The 18,085-nt window shown below is 26.5% G+C and overlaps 1 protein-coding gene across 1 annotated transcript in view; it reads right to left on the bottom strand.

The window, feature by feature from the left end:
• Nucleotides 1-11,285: 11,285 nt before the first annotated feature.
• The window catches only part of LOC129976096 (glutamyl aminopeptidase-like), a 33,600-nt gene continuing 26,800 nt past the window's right edge, over nucleotides 11,286-18,085 (bottom strand). The window contains exons 15-18 of the mRNA XM_056089476.1: nucleotides 17,630-17,797; nucleotides 15,640-15,780; nucleotides 14,005-14,086; nucleotides 11,286-13,131 (exon numbers count right to left, since the gene is read on the bottom strand). Coding sequence (XP_055945451.1) covers nucleotides 12,982-13,131; nucleotides 14,005-14,086; nucleotides 15,640-15,780; nucleotides 17,630-17,797 — 541 coding nt within the window. The 3' untranslated portion in view covers nucleotides 11,286-12,981. The remainder of the gene's footprint in view (nucleotides 13,132-14,004; nucleotides 14,087-15,639; nucleotides 15,781-17,629; nucleotides 17,798-18,085) is intronic.

The raw sequence follows: 18,085 nt of genomic DNA, 5'->3' as shown, positions 1-18,085 counted from the left end.
TTTTATTATTATAAAAGGGATTTTGAAAATTTTAATATGTTATAATTAATTAAAAATGGATCAAAATTTCATTTGTTTTTTAAAAAAGAAGCTCGGAGTTTATTATCATAATATTTTGCAATAATTTGAAACATAAAAAATTAACTATTCAGTGGTACCACTTCTTTTCCTAAACAATTTTTTCCCCTTGAATTTATTACGTTCTGCAATAATGAATTAAATCAGAATTTGTTGCATTGTTTTTTATTCTGGTGATGAAATTCAACCCATTTCATTGTTCCGCCGAATTTTTCACTCTTGTGTTTTTGCTAATTTTATTCTTATGATTAAAATGTTTCTTTTGAGGGGAGAGGGGGGGGAGGAGCAATTTACTTCATAGATGTGATTTTATTTTCGCTTTTCTTAACGTGATAATGTTCTTAAGCTAAAATTCTTTCTGCAGATTGAGTGTTGAAAAAATCAATACGAACAGAACTTACCGAACAAATTAATCAAGCCAGATGAAAAGTCAGGGTTATAACATTCTTATGCTGCTATGTTTCTAACTAGAAGGTGGAAATTTTAATATGTAAATATTTTTAGGCTGTTATTCCTTTCGTAAATTACATAATACATTATATAATAAAAAACAATTGTTTTACACAAACGAAGTTGTGTATTGTTTTAAACACAATATTTCATTCACTTGTAATCATTACGTCATTTTTCTGACTTGAATGATGTTTTTATAATTGTTTTAAAAATCTTTCACCTCTAATCCGGCCCAATCCGCCGTGAAATTTAATACTAATGAGCAATTTTCTTTTTGGCTGGTTTCTGTTTCAAATGCGGCGTACAGGATATAAAGCAGGTTAGCTCTAAAGATGCCCTCGCTTTGAATCTTGCATTACTCGTTTGAAAAAGAAACTGGCCTCGAAATTTCTCGTTAATATAAAACTTGCACGACCGGATTGGGCCGGTTTAGGAGGGAGAGGGTTAATATCAAAAAAAATTACTTGCATACAAATAAATGCATTTTTATAATTTCATTAGACGGATCGAAGAATGAGTATAGGAAGGAAAACAATAAATTAAAATGTAATATAATATTACTTTGGACGTGAAGCAAGCATGTAAGTAAATTATGGCAACAATCGAAAAGGCATATATTTTCTTTAAATGTTGGTGGGAACTTTCGTGTAACAAAAATCTTTATAATTATGGCAGATTTTGGTGCAACTTCATTTTTTAATGAACAAATTTGTATAGGTCTTTTTTTTTAGAAAAATAAAAAAACGCTCCCCCTCCCCTTCACAAAAAAAAAAAAGATTCAGTAGAAAATTTAGTAAATATCTACAGTTTTGATGCCAGATTTCATAGATATAATTTATAATGATAATCCTTTAAAAATGGCTATCTTGCGTGATGCAATCATTACGTTCAGATTGCACCTTTACAGATGTTTGAATTTAGAATTACTTAATTTGGTAAGAACATTTTTAGAGTATAAAATAAGCAAGTAAGAATAATTAAATTTCTGTAAGCGACATTTTATAAGTTTACAGCGATAATTTCTGAAAATATTAAAACACCAAATTATATTTTATATAGTCCCAAAAATTTTTTAAAAAATCGACTTTTCAATCATACTAATTTTATTTCCGTTTTATTCTTTCTTTAACTTTAATAAATTTTAAAAATTTATTTTAAACACAATTCGTAACATGCTTTTATTGCTACATTGAAATTCAAAATCAGTTCTATTGTTTCACCAAGATATTCACTCGCATGTGTTTGCCACAATTAAAGCTATGATAAAAATATATTGTTCTCTTTGGAATATTAACTCAAAAATAGAATTTTCGCTTTTACTTTTATTTTGTAATATACAAAGCTTTCAGTATGAACTTGCAATAACATTCCTTTCAAAAGCTGCCTTTTGAAATTGTTTGAATTAATTTTTATTTTATTTTATTTATTTACTGTAAATGTTTACATTTTGCGAATAGGTACTTTAAAAATTTTAATACATCCAGAAGGCATATCCTATGATTGTAATGCCTGTTTTTCATCTCGAGTTCAATGATAAAGATTTTAATTTACTTGATAAATTTTGTTAATTTTTATAGCACTGCGATATATAAAAGGATATGCGAAATAACTAAATAAATAAATAAAGCAAACAAGGGCAAAACAATCGGAGCAATTCTAAAACATTGATATACTGCAATGCTTCGCACTAAAGTTTCAAAAAAAGAATTTTTTTTTTAGTTGTTGTATCCCCTAACACGCGAGCAGATAGCCATAGATCCAGAAATTATGTGTCGGATTCATGGAGATTGAGAAATTTGGAAAGAAGCTGAAATTTATCAAAAACCTCAAGGTCGGATTTTTTTGACAATTACAAATATTTTTTTATTTAGATCTTCCTTGGAAGAAAAGTAAAACTACATTCATTAGGAAGTGCAGTAGAGCCAACCTTTTTCTGAAATATTGTATCTAAAAATTTAAAGTGTTTAAACATTTTTAATTTTTTTTAAAAAAATCGCGGGAATGATTACTCTAAAATTTTCTTGCAAATTCCCTAACAAAAGTATAATTACCCCATATAAAAATTTTGGATATGAAGCAATGTCGCAAACGCCAAGGGTACTCAGATTTTTATTTTCAATGTCCCATACCTGAGAGTTTTGTCTTTCATGATATAGGGGAAAAAATCTGAATATCCATTTTGATCGTCTTTTTTTCCCCCCTGACTCATTGGGAATTTGAGACAGAGTTACAATTTTAATCATCAGATCTTATTTTAAATTTTACATATCTAAGTCATCGCATTTTTATTTTATATTGCTTACATGAGCCAGAATATACAGAACAAAAGACGATCAACCCTTTGACTAATTAAGTCCAAAATTAGATTAAAATTTACACATTAGATGTTAAAGCTATATATTCAATTTCATTAATCTAAATCATTGCATTTTTACTTTCTCGTATGCGTAATCCAGAGGAAGTATAGAAATCATCAAAAAATTCGAGCTCGAGATTTTGACGAATCTACAGATTTTAGACCTCCCTGAGTTCCAGAAACACATTTTTGGAAAATGTCCGTTTGTTTGCCTTACGATGACAAAGACGATTAAAAAACGCTATGATTTGGACGGATGAACTTTAGCATAAGGCCTTTGCGCTAAATTTGAAGATTTCTATCAAATTTTGAGAAAAGTCTTCTCAGAGGAAGTCTGTCTGTCCGGCTGTTCGAATATAAACTAACACGATAACTATACAAAACGAAGAGAGCTAGACAGATAAAATTCGATACAAAAACTTAACATCTATAGTCTAAACACTTTTCAAATTTTGAGCCAAATCCAACAAGGGATTGACCGTCTGTCGGTCTGTACTTTCAGAAACATATAAACGTGATAACTCAAAGACGTGATGACTTAAATATATCAAATTTGGTATGGGATTTTGTGATTACAATTGTAGTTCCATATAAAGTGTAGTTTTGTGTCAAATATTTGTTTCAATCTGTTGGAAAGTATATCTAAAACATAAATTCAATTTTCGAATACCATTAAAAGCAAGCGAGGATTAATCGCCAAATAATTCGCCAAGAATAACACAATAGATTCAGTAAAAATACTATATTTATGCCAAAGATTAATATTTCGTAACTATTGTACGCAAGTGCCATGCAAGGTATTCTGTGGGATAAAACCTTTAATGGAGAGTATGCGAGACAGTTTTGGGGAGACTATTCTCATTGGTTGAGTTATTGTTTTTACACAAATCAATCCTTTGGTCTATCTGGTGCAAAATTTGATAAGAATTTATACTTTATTTGCTAAATCATTTTTAAAAATGTATTTCAGTTTTTTTTTTTTTTTTTTTTTTTTTGTAGATATCGTGTTTACTTGATTTGGAAGCCAAACTTCTGAATGGATTTTATCCAAAATTTGATACAGTTCTATAAATTTATGGCAAGACCACATACCAAATTTCATTTGCCTTGCCCCAGGTGTTTTTCAGTTATTGCGTTTACAGACAGACATAATTCCAAAAATGTGTTTCATGGATTCATAAGAAATTTTAAACATAAAGATTGGTCAAAATCTCGAGTTCGAATTTTTTTTTGTTATTACAATACTTTATTTTTTTTTATACTTCATATAGTAGAGAGAAAAAATTAACCCAAAGCGTTGAGAAACGCAGTGACATAAATTACGAAAAAGTTTAACGTAACGTAACGTTTTATTATGACAATACTTTCTTTTTTTATACTTCATATAGAAGAAAAAAATTAACCCTAAGCGTTGAAAAGTGCAGTGACATAACATAAAAACTCAACGTAACGTAACGTTTTATTACAATACTTTTTTTTTGTACTTCATGTAGCAGAAAAAATTAACTCAAAACATTGAGAAGCGCAGTGACATAACGTAAAAGATTTCGCATACGCAACAACGAAAATTACTCAATGCACTCCCATATCGAAATCGTAGACATTTTTTCTTGTTCAGTAAGTTGTACACAAAGATGTAGTGATAAGACTGCGTATACAGATATGATAATGTGTTCATTTAGGAGTCCATATTCTCTGAATAATGGATATGAAGAAAACAGTTTTATTGAGAGAAATATTTATCTCAGTCAGCATTTCAATTGTGAATTAGTTGAACTGGAACGATAGATAAAATAATGTCCTCGATGTTTTTGTTTCCGGTCTTTAGAGTTCTTTAGCCCATTTTGAAGTAATGAAGATTATGATTAGCTAGCTGACAAGAAAAACTGCTTCCAAAACATCAAAAATGAATGGTTATCTTAATCTGGTAAATTTTATTTAATAATTGATGCTACATAGTAATGCAATAAATATTTTTTTACCAGACTTAACATGTAAGACATGTTAAGACTTACTTAACATGTTAAGTAAGTCTTAACATGTAACAGACTTACTTAACATGTAAGTTTTTAAACAAATGAATAAATATAGTTTCATAATCTGCGAAATTCCATTACAATATAAAATTAACAATATTTGACAGATAATCAAAAACATGGTAGCGAATATGCCCTATGAAAAATAATCATTTCTTCTATTTAACGGTTTCTTATCACATCACATCAGAGATGCTGAAAGAGTACGAGATGAGTTATCGTATCGTCTTGATACCGTTCGAATTTTTAGAAGTGCTTATAATGAACACTTATAATTGTGTTAAATTTCAATTCTCGACTGTTATTCGTAAATTCTGATGAACATTTTTTTTTTGGGGGGGGGGAGTAAGTTGGGATGTTTGTTTCAAATTTCTCTGAATTTTTATCATTGGATTTACAATAGCAAACAGCGGGAATGTTCGCTTTCTCGTATGCTAGCAACATATTTGTGCTTCATATAATAGAGAAGGAAACTGAGAATGAATTTTAGGTACCTTCCTTTCCATTAAACGAGTTCAAAATTTCATCTAAAATAATTTTATTAAGAACGCATGCCAAATTCCATTTGTCTATGACGCTGCGCTTTCGAGTTTTCACATTGACATACACGTAAATACACAGAAAATAGACGATACGAACTTTCACAGAGCGGGTGTAGAATTCGATACCTTTTCACAATTCTAAAAATTAATTGATATTACTAATTTCATCTCTTTACTTATTGTTTGGCAACGAATTCTAAAACTCTCCGCCCTTTTTCGCATGCATTAGGACAGGTTTAATTCTAATGATTAATTGATATTACTAATTTCATCTTTTGTTATTGTTATGATGGGTTTAATTCGTCAAAATAAGGATGAGAGGAAAGATGAAAGGAGATGTCACTAAAGTAAACTCAGATTACTCGTGGACTTACGAGGTGTAAACATTGCAAATAATTCGCAATACTGTAAGAAAAAGATACTAATTCACAATAAAATATTTCAGAGAAATTTTTATTAAGTGCAAGGGGCAGAAAAGTTAAATTACGAAGAATAAATGAAAGACTTTTGTTCTTAAAATTTGGTGATTCACTTTTTTTTCAAAATAATATTGATTTTTTTTATGTTAAAAAACTTTTTTTTAATGTTAAAATGCTTCTTTTTTATATGTTATTGAATTTCTGACAATATTTTGAAATTGACTACGGTGGATAATCGATAATTTACTTTATTTCAAACATTTTACTTTTATTTAAGGAGTTGCTGTAAATATAGAACGTCTTCAACATATTATAAATATTATTTTTAAAATATATGATATTTTTAAACATATAATTTAATATTTAAAAAAAATATTAATTATTATTTTTTATTTAAAAGTATTATTATTTTAAATATATTACATGAAATAATTAGCAAAGTTTAAACCAGCACTTGAACTAGCCATATAAGCAATCAATACACAATTCTGAATTAAAATAAAATAATGCCATCAGAAACAACACTCACACACACATGTGAAAAAAATTGAGCCAAAATGTGTCTTATGGGGGGGGAGAGATCAAAGGGGAAGGAATAACGAAGTATTCCGGAAATGTACTCATCCTTCCTCGTCTCACCCCTTAGTGAGATAATTGTCGAAAAGTGGTAGTTTCAAGATACTGAAGCGAACACTAGTTGCGGTTATAAGTATATGGATGGTTAAACAGCGATATTTCTCCCGAAATTTGATAAAAATCCACAATTTTTTATAAACAAATTCAATTTTTGTAGTTTATTGCGCTTTTAAATTATTGCGTTTAAGGGTTGACGGATAGGACATTATTCCAAAAATGTTTAGGAAAGTCTGAAACGTAGACCATGATATTCATCAAAATCTTTAAAGTCTAACATTTTGACGATTGCAACACTTCCTCTGTTCACATTTAATAATCACATTTAGTTTAGTTTATATTCTAAATTCAAATTTAGAATATAAACTTTATCATACTAGAATTATTATGGTCCAGTATCCTTTTATGAAAAAGTAGATACTTCAAATTTTTATATTTTTAGTAATTTCAACACTTTTATGTATTCTAACAAGTAAGATGCTACAATTTTTGTATGTCAACAAATGTTACTAATGAGTTTATTTAAAAGCGCCAGAATCCATCCAGAATATTAGGATGAAAATAACAGGTATTTATAGAATATTAATGAATCCCCCACAAGGCAATTATTCGCAAATTTTTGGTAAAAAAAGAAAAAAACTGTATATTTAATTATTTACAGTATTTGTCTAATTTAGTAATATATGACTTCATTACTACTAAAACTGAAAATGAATCCAAAAGTTTGTTATTTTAATGACTTACGAATAATTTCGTACAAATATGAAAATCATACAAATCAAATAATTTCGACGAAATCTTGGAAATAATTCCACAGTGTGAATTAGAAAAGGCATTCAATTTATCATTCAATCGTTGCAACTATTGCAACCAGAGAGAAAAAAAAATCTTGTTTCTATTTCATTTAATGAATACAATCTTAAAAATTCTTTGACCAATAATTCATTTCATGCAATGGTTGGTTCAATATTTGACGTTATTTTTCTTTAAATTCATTCATTAAATTAAATCCATTTTTACTGTACTACAGAAAGATATTTCACGCTATAAAATCTTTAAAATATCAGCCAATCCATTTTAATCAATTCATTGAGTTTGTTCTGTACTGATTCATAATCATGATACACAAAAAACATTTTACATATTTTTATTGCAAACAAAAGCTGCAGCATAATAATTATTCAATACACCATTCAAATGCATCACATTAAAAAGTTCAATGCACAGATGAGCTGCAATAGATTTTAATAAATGCAAAGTCAATAAACAATGAAAACAAAAACATCAAATCTAAAATAACATAAATCTATAATACAAAAAATGTCTTGTGTATTAAGTAGCTAAAGACAGGTAATTTTATATAGAAATATTTAAAAATTGTTAAGTATTTTTATTAATATGTCTATTTTTTATGAAAGAAATTAAGAAAATTAGGTACATAATTATTCTACCATGAATTTTATTTTATAATGTTTCTTATTATCAATATGAAATTTAGTTCAACAGCATAAAAATTTCTGAAAAATCCATTTAAACATTAATAGACAAAATATAGAAATATTTAGATCATTATGTACATTTAAAGAGAAAACCTGATTGAAAAAAAAATTTCAAAGTAATATGTTCAACTGATGTTGTTTCTTTTATTAAAAAACTGCCTATTTAGGACTCTAAAAATAGCTCAACTGCAAAATTCAACTACAGGAAAAAATAAGCTTTGCATCATATAATTAGGGTGTGCAGTTTATATGCAATTATTAACAAAAAATAGATTTTCAAATAAAAACAGGCATTCATTATTTATATATCAAAATTTTGTATTTGAATTTTTTAAAAATGCATGAAATTTCCAACACTCCTTCACAGAAATTCTGTCCAAAAATGAAATGAACCTAAATAACAATCTCTTAATAAAATTAGAATTGTTAATTTTTTTTTCCAGCTTATAATTACTTTTATAAACTGAGAAAAAAATTAGAAATTCTAATTTAACATGGTAATTATAAATTTCCTGAAATTAAATCAATATGATATATATAAGTAAATTCAATGGAACTTTGTTATGATAATTTTAAAGAACAATTCAGAAAATAATAATAATAATAATATATTATTTTTCATACAAATGTGGATTTATATGAAAAATCAAATGAATTTTAACTTCAAAAGAAGTTGAATTCAAATAATGAAGTCTTATTTTACAGAGAACAAGAAATAGTAAGTATTTAAAAAAAATAAGTTTTCGAATATACAAAAGCTTATTATGTCTTTTGAAAATCACAGTGAAAAATAAATAAAATATCTACAATAAAAACTTATAAAGAATTTCAATAAACAGCTGCAAGAAATCCTAAGAACAGTCTTTGGTATCAATTCAGCAATAACTTTTTTTAATTATAACATCTCAAAAATATTGTAAAGTATCCCACTAATCTATACTCAAGCCATAGCTCAACAGTTAATTTCTAAACCGTTAGATAGACATCTAAAAAATACTTTCCCTTCCCCCAATTTAGGAATCATTCTCCCAATCAAAATAATCCTAAACGATGTAAAAAAAAATTATATTTTATGATGATTGAGTTTATAAACTCCTGTAAAAATCATGACATCTAAATTTTTATACAGCCCTCTGGTTTTATTAACTAGAATAACTAATAAAATAATTAGCATAAACATTTTAAACAAAAAAATTCACTCTTGTGCGATTAAAACTAACCAAATTATGAAGTTTCACATTTCTTTGTTTTAGGGGAATGGGGGCCAATTGTTAAGTGGTAGATATCACTCGAAGCGGTCACTAAAATGTTTTAAAATTGTAATATAAAAAGCTTCACAATTTAGTCAATCATTTGAAAGTATATAGTATCTCTAACAGTTTAATATTTGGCTATTATATCAGGATCAGAATGGACATTCTATATAAAAAAAGTGTCCAATAACAACTTATTCAGAGGAATGTCTACTTTTTATAGTTGGACATGGCAACAAAATATACACGACTAGAGTTGTAATGCATAAAATTCATGAGAGTTAAATCAGATCTCCTACGAAAAAAAAATCTTTCTTTCAAATATTGGTTTATAACTACATAAATTTTACAATAGAAATGATTTCAAATGTTTCAGACCTTCCATATAAAACATATTATACATTCTATTTTTACAAAACACAGCTGACAATACATATCCAAACAGTACAAGATAATTCAACATACTTTTTTTTCTCAGCAGAAAGAATATTAATAAAACTATATATCCCTATATTTCAGATATATGAATCCTTATATAAATGAACATTTTTCTGATTAAAATAATACAATAGAAAATAGAGAAATATAAAGCAGCCTTTTTGTAAATAGAAAAAGGTTACATAAAGAGAGAGAGCTAATAAATTCAACAAAGTGTCCATTCAACCCTAGTCTAATAGTTAATTTCTAAATCGTTAGAAATAGGCATATACTTCCAGTTGGAAAAATAGTTTTAAAAGACAGGGAATAATTTGTTTTACATCGTTTGAGTCAATGCATATTATGCAAAAAGAAAAAAAAAAAAAAATGCCAAGTCTAAAATTTTATAGAGTCCCGCAGATTAATTAGTCCTATTTAACAAAATATTTTTAGCACAATCATTTTATACAAATAATAATAATAAAGTTGCATTCTTCTTTAACCAAAACTGACCAAGTTATGAAGCTTTGAATTTTATTATTTTAGGCCATTTTAGTCCATTTCAATAGCTGACTGAAGGAAAATCTGCTAATCACAAAAGACCTTCTGCAATCCACTTCTTCAGAGTAACAGGTGTTTAAAATAATAATAATAAAATTGAAGGTTTAAAAAGTTTGCTAGCTTTGTTCACAGAAGAGTGTTTGTTTCATTAAAAAAATGTTAGTGTCAGGATTATTTCATTAATGTCACAAACAGGACTGGACTATTGGAAGAATATGCTAATCTCAAATGGCTTATAAATTAACTATTGAGCCATGTTTAAAGAGGTCACCTTGAAAAATAAGTTTTAAAGATATCAATAAAGACCTCTATCAAGCAAAATAACATGGTAAGTGATAAATAAACAATGATAAACATAATTATTAAAATATATATCAGCTTATACAAAACGGAGATTCATATTAGATACATTATCATGCAAACAATATTTATATTAAAAAGCTTAAATATATGTATAAAAAAGAAAAATTTAGAAACAAATAATTTATTAATTATTCATATTTTCTATTCATATTCTTTGAGTATTTGGTCATATAAATTTTGAAACTGTGTTTATAAAAGTATGCTTATGAAATAAATATAAAATACAAACAAAACAAACACAAAGTACAATAGTCTTTGGTAGAATGAGAAATGAATTAAATTCAATTTAAATCAAAGCAGCTTGCATAAAACTTCAAACATAAATCAGTTATACAATCACTTATAAAATAAATATATACAATCATTTTTTGATTTCTTTCTAAAATATAGCAAGGCATATTTACAATCCAAATTTTAAAATAAAAAATATCAATGATAATGTCAATTTCAATATGTTAATACAAAATGTAAAGTTAAAAAAACTCATTGAAAATGTACCAACATTTAACAATTCATGTATTTTGAAAACTCACTTTCTATGGATAGTTGATTTACATAATTTAATACACTTTTAAGAATGATTTTTTAAATTTGAGAACATAACATTAGTCTCTGATACAAACATGAAACTGTCAAAAATTAACTTTGAAACAATGTAAATGTTTATTAAATTTCAAAATTTTCTTGCTATTATGTAAAAAAAATAATTCAGCAAAGTTTAAACACAAAAAGTGTAACATTACTTTCATTTTGAAAATATAAAGGAAATTAATGTACATCTTCAGATTTAGAATGAAACAAGTTTTTTTTCATCATAAATGAATGAAAAGCTCGCAAATGATATGACAAAACTAACCATGATTACAATAATATGGAATTATGCATGAATAAATGATTTGAAAGACACATTCAATAGCAGCACTATATTATAACAAATATTACCTAACTTGATGCACAAGTAGATCAGGCATAAAACACACAAAAACGTCATTATTTAAAAGCTTTGCAAAAACTTTAACTAAGTGATAAACACTTTGATTAAAATAATTAAAATACCCGCATAATTTTAAATAAAATCAATACTTTCAAATTTGTCAAACTCTGTATTACTCTAAAAAAATTAAAACTACACAGGCAATTAAGCTACATATTAAAAATTAAATGTGGCAATTCTGCTAAGCCAGCATAACTTTGGCTGCAAACTTAAATAAATATATATAAAAAAAGAAAATGTTTCAATTAATACCATATTAAAATTCTGAATTTTATATATAACTGCAAACTTAATATAAATATCCGTTAACACACATTTAAAAGCAACAATTGTAATAAATAGAAAAAACGAGTTCAAATTTTACAACCTGATAACTTAATAAATTTACAACTGTCAATATGTGAAGCAGCATTAAAAATTACCTGTAGAAGAAAACACAATCCTTGCATGGTAAAAAAACCCTGGTCAAATTTGAATTATTTTGTGCATAGGGTTATATAAAACTTTGCACAACGCATGGAATTCCCTTCCAAATTGCTGTATCTACGCATCACTAAACACACACTTCCCTTCCAAAAAATCATTAATTAATAATAATAGATTAGTATAATAAAACAACCAAATGCTTTTTAAACCAGTTTTTCCCTCACCCACTTTTTATGTAAAAGTTAAAAGAAACAAAGATAAACTGTAAAAGCAATCCAGAAAGGTTGAGATTACCAACAAACTTCCTTTAAAATTTTACTAAAAAATAAACTGTTTTAAAATATCACTATTTTAACAAGTTTCCGAAATAGTGCCCACTACGTATTGAAATAGATGCAGAATAAAACTTTCAAATAATTTAACGGAATAATGAAAAAACTCAAAATAATTATCACAGGGCTTTCAGGATGGCAGAAAGCACAGAATTCGTCAACAAAATGGTTTTCGACTCATTTTGTGACACAAAAGAAAGTCTATATAGAAATTGCAAGCAAACATAACAAACTACTTTAACGAAAGCACAAAACAAAAACTAATTATTTACAGTTAACATCAAATTCAAATAACAAAGATGGCACAAAAATAAACAACTATCTTTCACTGAAGAATTCTCTGAACAGAGTATAAGATTTTAACAATTTGTATTAAATGTTATTATCAATATAGAATTGCAGCTTCTTTTTGACACAAAAATATTCTTCGAACCATAAAATAAATTTAAAATTTAAAAGAGAGCAAAATAGTGAATGCATTTCCCTCCCTTGTCAAATATATAAAACTTAATAAAAATCATAAATGCATTAAATTGTTTCATCATTTAAATCAAAACAATTATTTAAAAAGATAATATTTTTCCATGAAGGGAAGGAATAAGAAGCACAAACTATAGAATTAATCGAAATTGACATTATGCTGTAGCCACTGGATGACAGACGCTTCTGTATTCTCTCTCCATCGGATATTAGCCCTCACTCGTTCCAAACTTTGTTGAAGAGATTGAACACCTGTTCCCACATCACGCCCACTGAAGAAGCTTTTAACCTACAAATAAAAACATAATTGATTGAAAATTAAAAAAAAAATTTTTTATTAATTTACTAATTCCGGTATAAAAAAAAAGCTGAATGTTTTGAAATTATACCAATCAGTGACGTAAAAAATCAAATGGCAGAGGAACTTAGAAGTAATAGGTTACGATTTTTGTCTTCAGATGTATTCCAAATAATCAATCAGGAGAAAACACTAGACAAATGTGCACTTTAGTAATTATTGCTTGTTGTAGCAGTATTGACTGTTAAAAATGCTTTGATACTTGTCTATTTTTACACTCCCCCGCGATAAATCACCAAAACATGCAAACCATTGCCAACTTTGTTAGCATCTTGTATAATGTATAATGGAACCTGGTGATCTTGGCGAAATCTGAAAATTGCTAAGTAAACCCAGGTATTCAATCATCTAGGTATCTTATGTATAATGGAGTTTGGCGATATTGGCATAATCTGAAAATTTTCAAACAAACCCATTATCTTGGCATATTCTGAAAATTGCAAAGTAACCCAGAGAATGAAAGAAGATACATCTTGATATCTTATGTATAATGGAGCTTGGCCATCTTTATGTAATCTGAAAATCGCCAAGTAAACCTGGGGTCGTAAAAATAAATAAGTATAAATTTTTCTGCAAGTAAAATAGAAATAAGAATGAAACCACGCTGAAAATCTTCCAGAAGGTAAATTACTTTCATTATCCAACTCCTAGGAATAGGAACTCTAATGTCCTTTGAAAGAATAAGTTATCATATTTTCTGTATAAGGCAATAATCTTCTTGAATGATTTGCATTAAAATTAATAAATACCATCCTTAAAAAAAATTAATCAATAACTGATATATACAGTTCAGTATTCACCTACCTCATCATAATCAAATTTAGAGCTAAAATGTGATATTGATTCAGATAAAATCATGTCCATAGAAAATGATCCAGGTCCAAACCTACAATGTGAACAAATAAGCATTAAAATCAAATTTAAAAAAAAGGTTATGTGTTAATTTGAATCAACTGAAACTTCAAAAACTGTATTATCATTTACGCCTTTTAAATTAACAATAAAAATTAATATTTAAGTTAGATTTTCATAAAAATCTAGAAAGTAATAAGATGTCAATTTGAATCAATTGAAACATCAAAAATTGTTTTATGATATAGACATTTTAAACTTTTGTTTTGTTTGTAATATAAATTTTGAAAATAATCTTTTATTCATCTATTTAATTAAAAAAAACTATTCAAATTATAAAAAGGAACACATTTAAATTTTGAAAAAAAAATGTAATATCTGCATCAAAATATAATGATATTCTAAAAAATTAGGTAATATAAAAGTAATTCTTTAAACATTTAAATACGTCCTACAACACTACTCAAATTTGTTCACAATTTGATAATTGAAAAAAAAAATTATTCATTCACAACTCAATATGAACACAAAAGATAATAAAATATGAGTGGCATAAAAAATGTTTGACAAAAAAAGTCCTAAAACTTTATTTCAACATTCATACTAATCAAAATATGAGTAGGTCATTGATCCTATACAGATAAGACTTTGTAGACAACATAAAAACACTCATTCACAAAAAAAGATTAAATGCAGATAAAGAGCTCAAAGAATAAAATATGTACAGAGTATCATTTAAAATTACATAGATGACACACTGGACCAGAAGCTCTGTCATATCTCTTTGAGAGCAGATGCAAAACAACGACAAATAAATTTGAAGTGGTACTTTACTTTCTTTCATGTATGAGAAACAGAGGGCAGTACTTTTTTTAACAACTATATCTAGTGATGTTACAAATGTATAAATATATTTAAATAAAAATGTATACTTACATTATATGTATAAAAATATATAAATATATTTACTATAATAGATATATAGCGTATTTTCTTTATTGCAAAATTTTATAACATATGCCATTTTGTATAATGAAAATATTATGCATATCATTGTATTTCACTTTTGCAAGCTAGCTAGTATCAGAAGAGTAATATAACATTTGCTCTTTTAATTTGATCTGGAAAAGTTTGCTGAGGCGTAGATGGCAACATCCCCATCTAGACTACATCAAACAAACAAATGAATAATTTTAAATATGAAATACATTTAAATTGTTTTTCCTCTCATTTTTCCCCCTAAAAATAGTAATTAAGCCAGAAAGGGTTATAAATAACAAATTAAAAATTTTATTGAAATGTTATTAACAAAATATTTAATGAATCTAAATAATTGCATTAAACTATATATTTTATGAAACAAAAAGTATTTATATTATATTTTTAAATCCATCAATGTTTCAAAAAAATCTCTTTTCCTGAATATATATATATATATATATATATATTAAAGCTATTGCTTAAAAATTACTTCACATTCCCATAAAGTCCCATATAAATAATTAAATTCCTTCATTAAATGAATAGATCTTATTAGTTTTATTTATTTAACAGAGAATGTTTTAAAATAATATAAAAAAATCTTACATTTCCACAAAGTATGGCCAATTCATTCTTACAAATCTCCAAGTCAATAAGCGCCCAATATTATTGCGAGCAGCGACTCCAATAACTAATGCAGTATCTTGAGGACGAACTTTATCTCGGTCCAATGAGTAATTTAAATACCTATAATATAAAAATTATTATTTGAATTTGTATAATCGTATACCATTACAGATAAAGATTTGGATGGTAGAAATATTAAGTTAAAAAAATTATAAACATATGCAATAACAACAAAAATAATTAAAATGCAAAATCAGAATGCAATAATAATTCAAATACAAAATAAGGGACATCTTGTGTGATCATAAATAATAGAAGAAAACTATCATTCATAAATTAATGACACACAGATAGATTAATACAGAAATTAACAGATAAAACTATTATCCTGCATGTGTACATAAAGAAATTGAGAAGAAAAATTTGTATTTGTTAAAAGCCCAAAATTTTAGAGACAAGCTTAAGAGGGTTTATTTAAAAAACAGCACACTCTGAAAAAATTGTACTGTACATTATTAATCATATCACTGGAATACTTTATGTTTAAAACTTTCATTTATTAATAATTTCTTTATGTGTGACTGACAATATGCATGTTTTTAATTTAAAAAAAAACGTTTAATAAGATTATTCTGTTGCATTTTTAGATCTATAAAATAGAGAATGTGTTACTGCCTTGATAGTTGCCAAACTAATTTAGAATTCATAATCAAGAAAAAAAAATCTAAATCATTATATACCTATTAACTGCCATACTAAAATTGTCTATTGCATTAATTTCTCTTTCACATTGTGACTAGAATATTATCATATGTTTTAAGACCATTTATTAAAACAAATACTTATTTGAAAATGTTGCTCTAAATTTGTGATTATAAGCAAATAAAAGTGTAACAGTTGCTACTCAAATCTAGTAAAATAATTTCTGAGTTTTGCCCTGTATATAAAAAGTATAAGTGGAAATGTGTGAATAGCACTCATAAGCTAAATAGAATAACAATACCCCCCTAGCTTTTGTCAAATGGAAAAAAAAAAAAGCAGTAAGTAACAACTCATCATAACCTGGAATAATATTGTATTAAATTAATATTTATATTTACAAACAGAAAAAAATATATATAAATTCTTTATTGCTGCCTAAAATTCTGCAAGACAAATTTGCATTTTAAGGGGAAAAAAGATATTTTTCATACTCTTAGATCTAATTTTACTCAATATTAAGAACTCAGATGAAATAAAACACAAAATAACATTCTTGCTATAATAATACAAAACATTTAAAAATTACTAAACAAAAAAGATTTTTCCCCCCCAATTTATACATTTCAGAATCAGTTTCTGTAGATTTTTCATTCATTGGTTTAATTTTTGGTTCTTTAGCAATAATTTAATTTCAAATTTGTTTTGCATCTGATGAATGATTACTCTTCCCCTTCCCCAGAGCTTTTTCCTGCTTTCTAATGTTTCATAATACCTCATATGTAATAATTTTGTATACTACAACAAATCTCTTGAGATTGGAAGACCCCTCCAAAAAAGTTTACAGCATCATACATAATTCTTAGAACAATTATAGAATTTCTTTTTATTCAACAAAGGTCTGGAATTCTCAAACTAAAAAAAAATTTCAAGGAAACTTAAATCAAAACTAAAAAATTATCCTTTTAAATTGTAAGCAAAAGATCAAATTTAAAAAAAAAGGATTATTGAAATTTTTATATATTATTCTTTTCTATATGTTACTATAACTAAACAGAAATCTATTCAAATAGATTATTAATTGTATCAAATTACAGAATATATAAATTAACCTTTGCATAATTATTCAGTGAAAACACACAAACACATAAAGTACACACATAAAAAAAACTGCTGATACAACATTTCTTAGAATATAAAAATAGCATATAAATTTCAGACAAAATTGTACAAAAATGGATAACACAGGCATATATAAAATAATTCTTACTGAGAAAGTCTCCATATATCTTCTGTGTAACCCATAGCAGTCAAAAGTAATCGCTTCTCAGAAGGTATTGGTGTTTCTTGATATTCCTTCCAGCAAAACTGCCACTCTTCCTTGCCCCCAAATTTAACACCGGTAGTGTAGATTACATTTCGCAAATTGGGAGCCACTCTGCAAATAAAATATAATGACATTTGAAGAAATGAAAGCAAAAGATTTTGGTAAAACAAAATATCATTCATAACAGTTTACAAACTATGCAATATTTTATCTCATACAACGTAAAGCAGCTACTATCTATATATACAAAGTAATGAATTATGGGATTGGTTTTTAGATCAGTCAGTTCGTTTTATTGTCTAAATAAAATATTATAGTGCTTAATAAAGATCCCCCTTTTTAAATATTAAGGATATTCCATTAAAATTACAAATACAGTGGAATCTCACTAAACAAGTA

This window comes from Argiope bruennichi, chromosome 7 (genome assembly GCF_947563725.1).
Source record: "Argiope bruennichi chromosome 7, qqArgBrue1.1, whole genome shotgun sequence".
In the NCBI taxonomy this organism is placed as follows: Eukaryota; Metazoa; Arthropoda; class Arachnida; order Araneae; family Araneidae; genus Argiope; species Argiope bruennichi.
The sequence above is the reverse complement of the archived record's forward strand: the minus strand, read 5'-3'. Positions and strand labels throughout refer to the sequence as shown.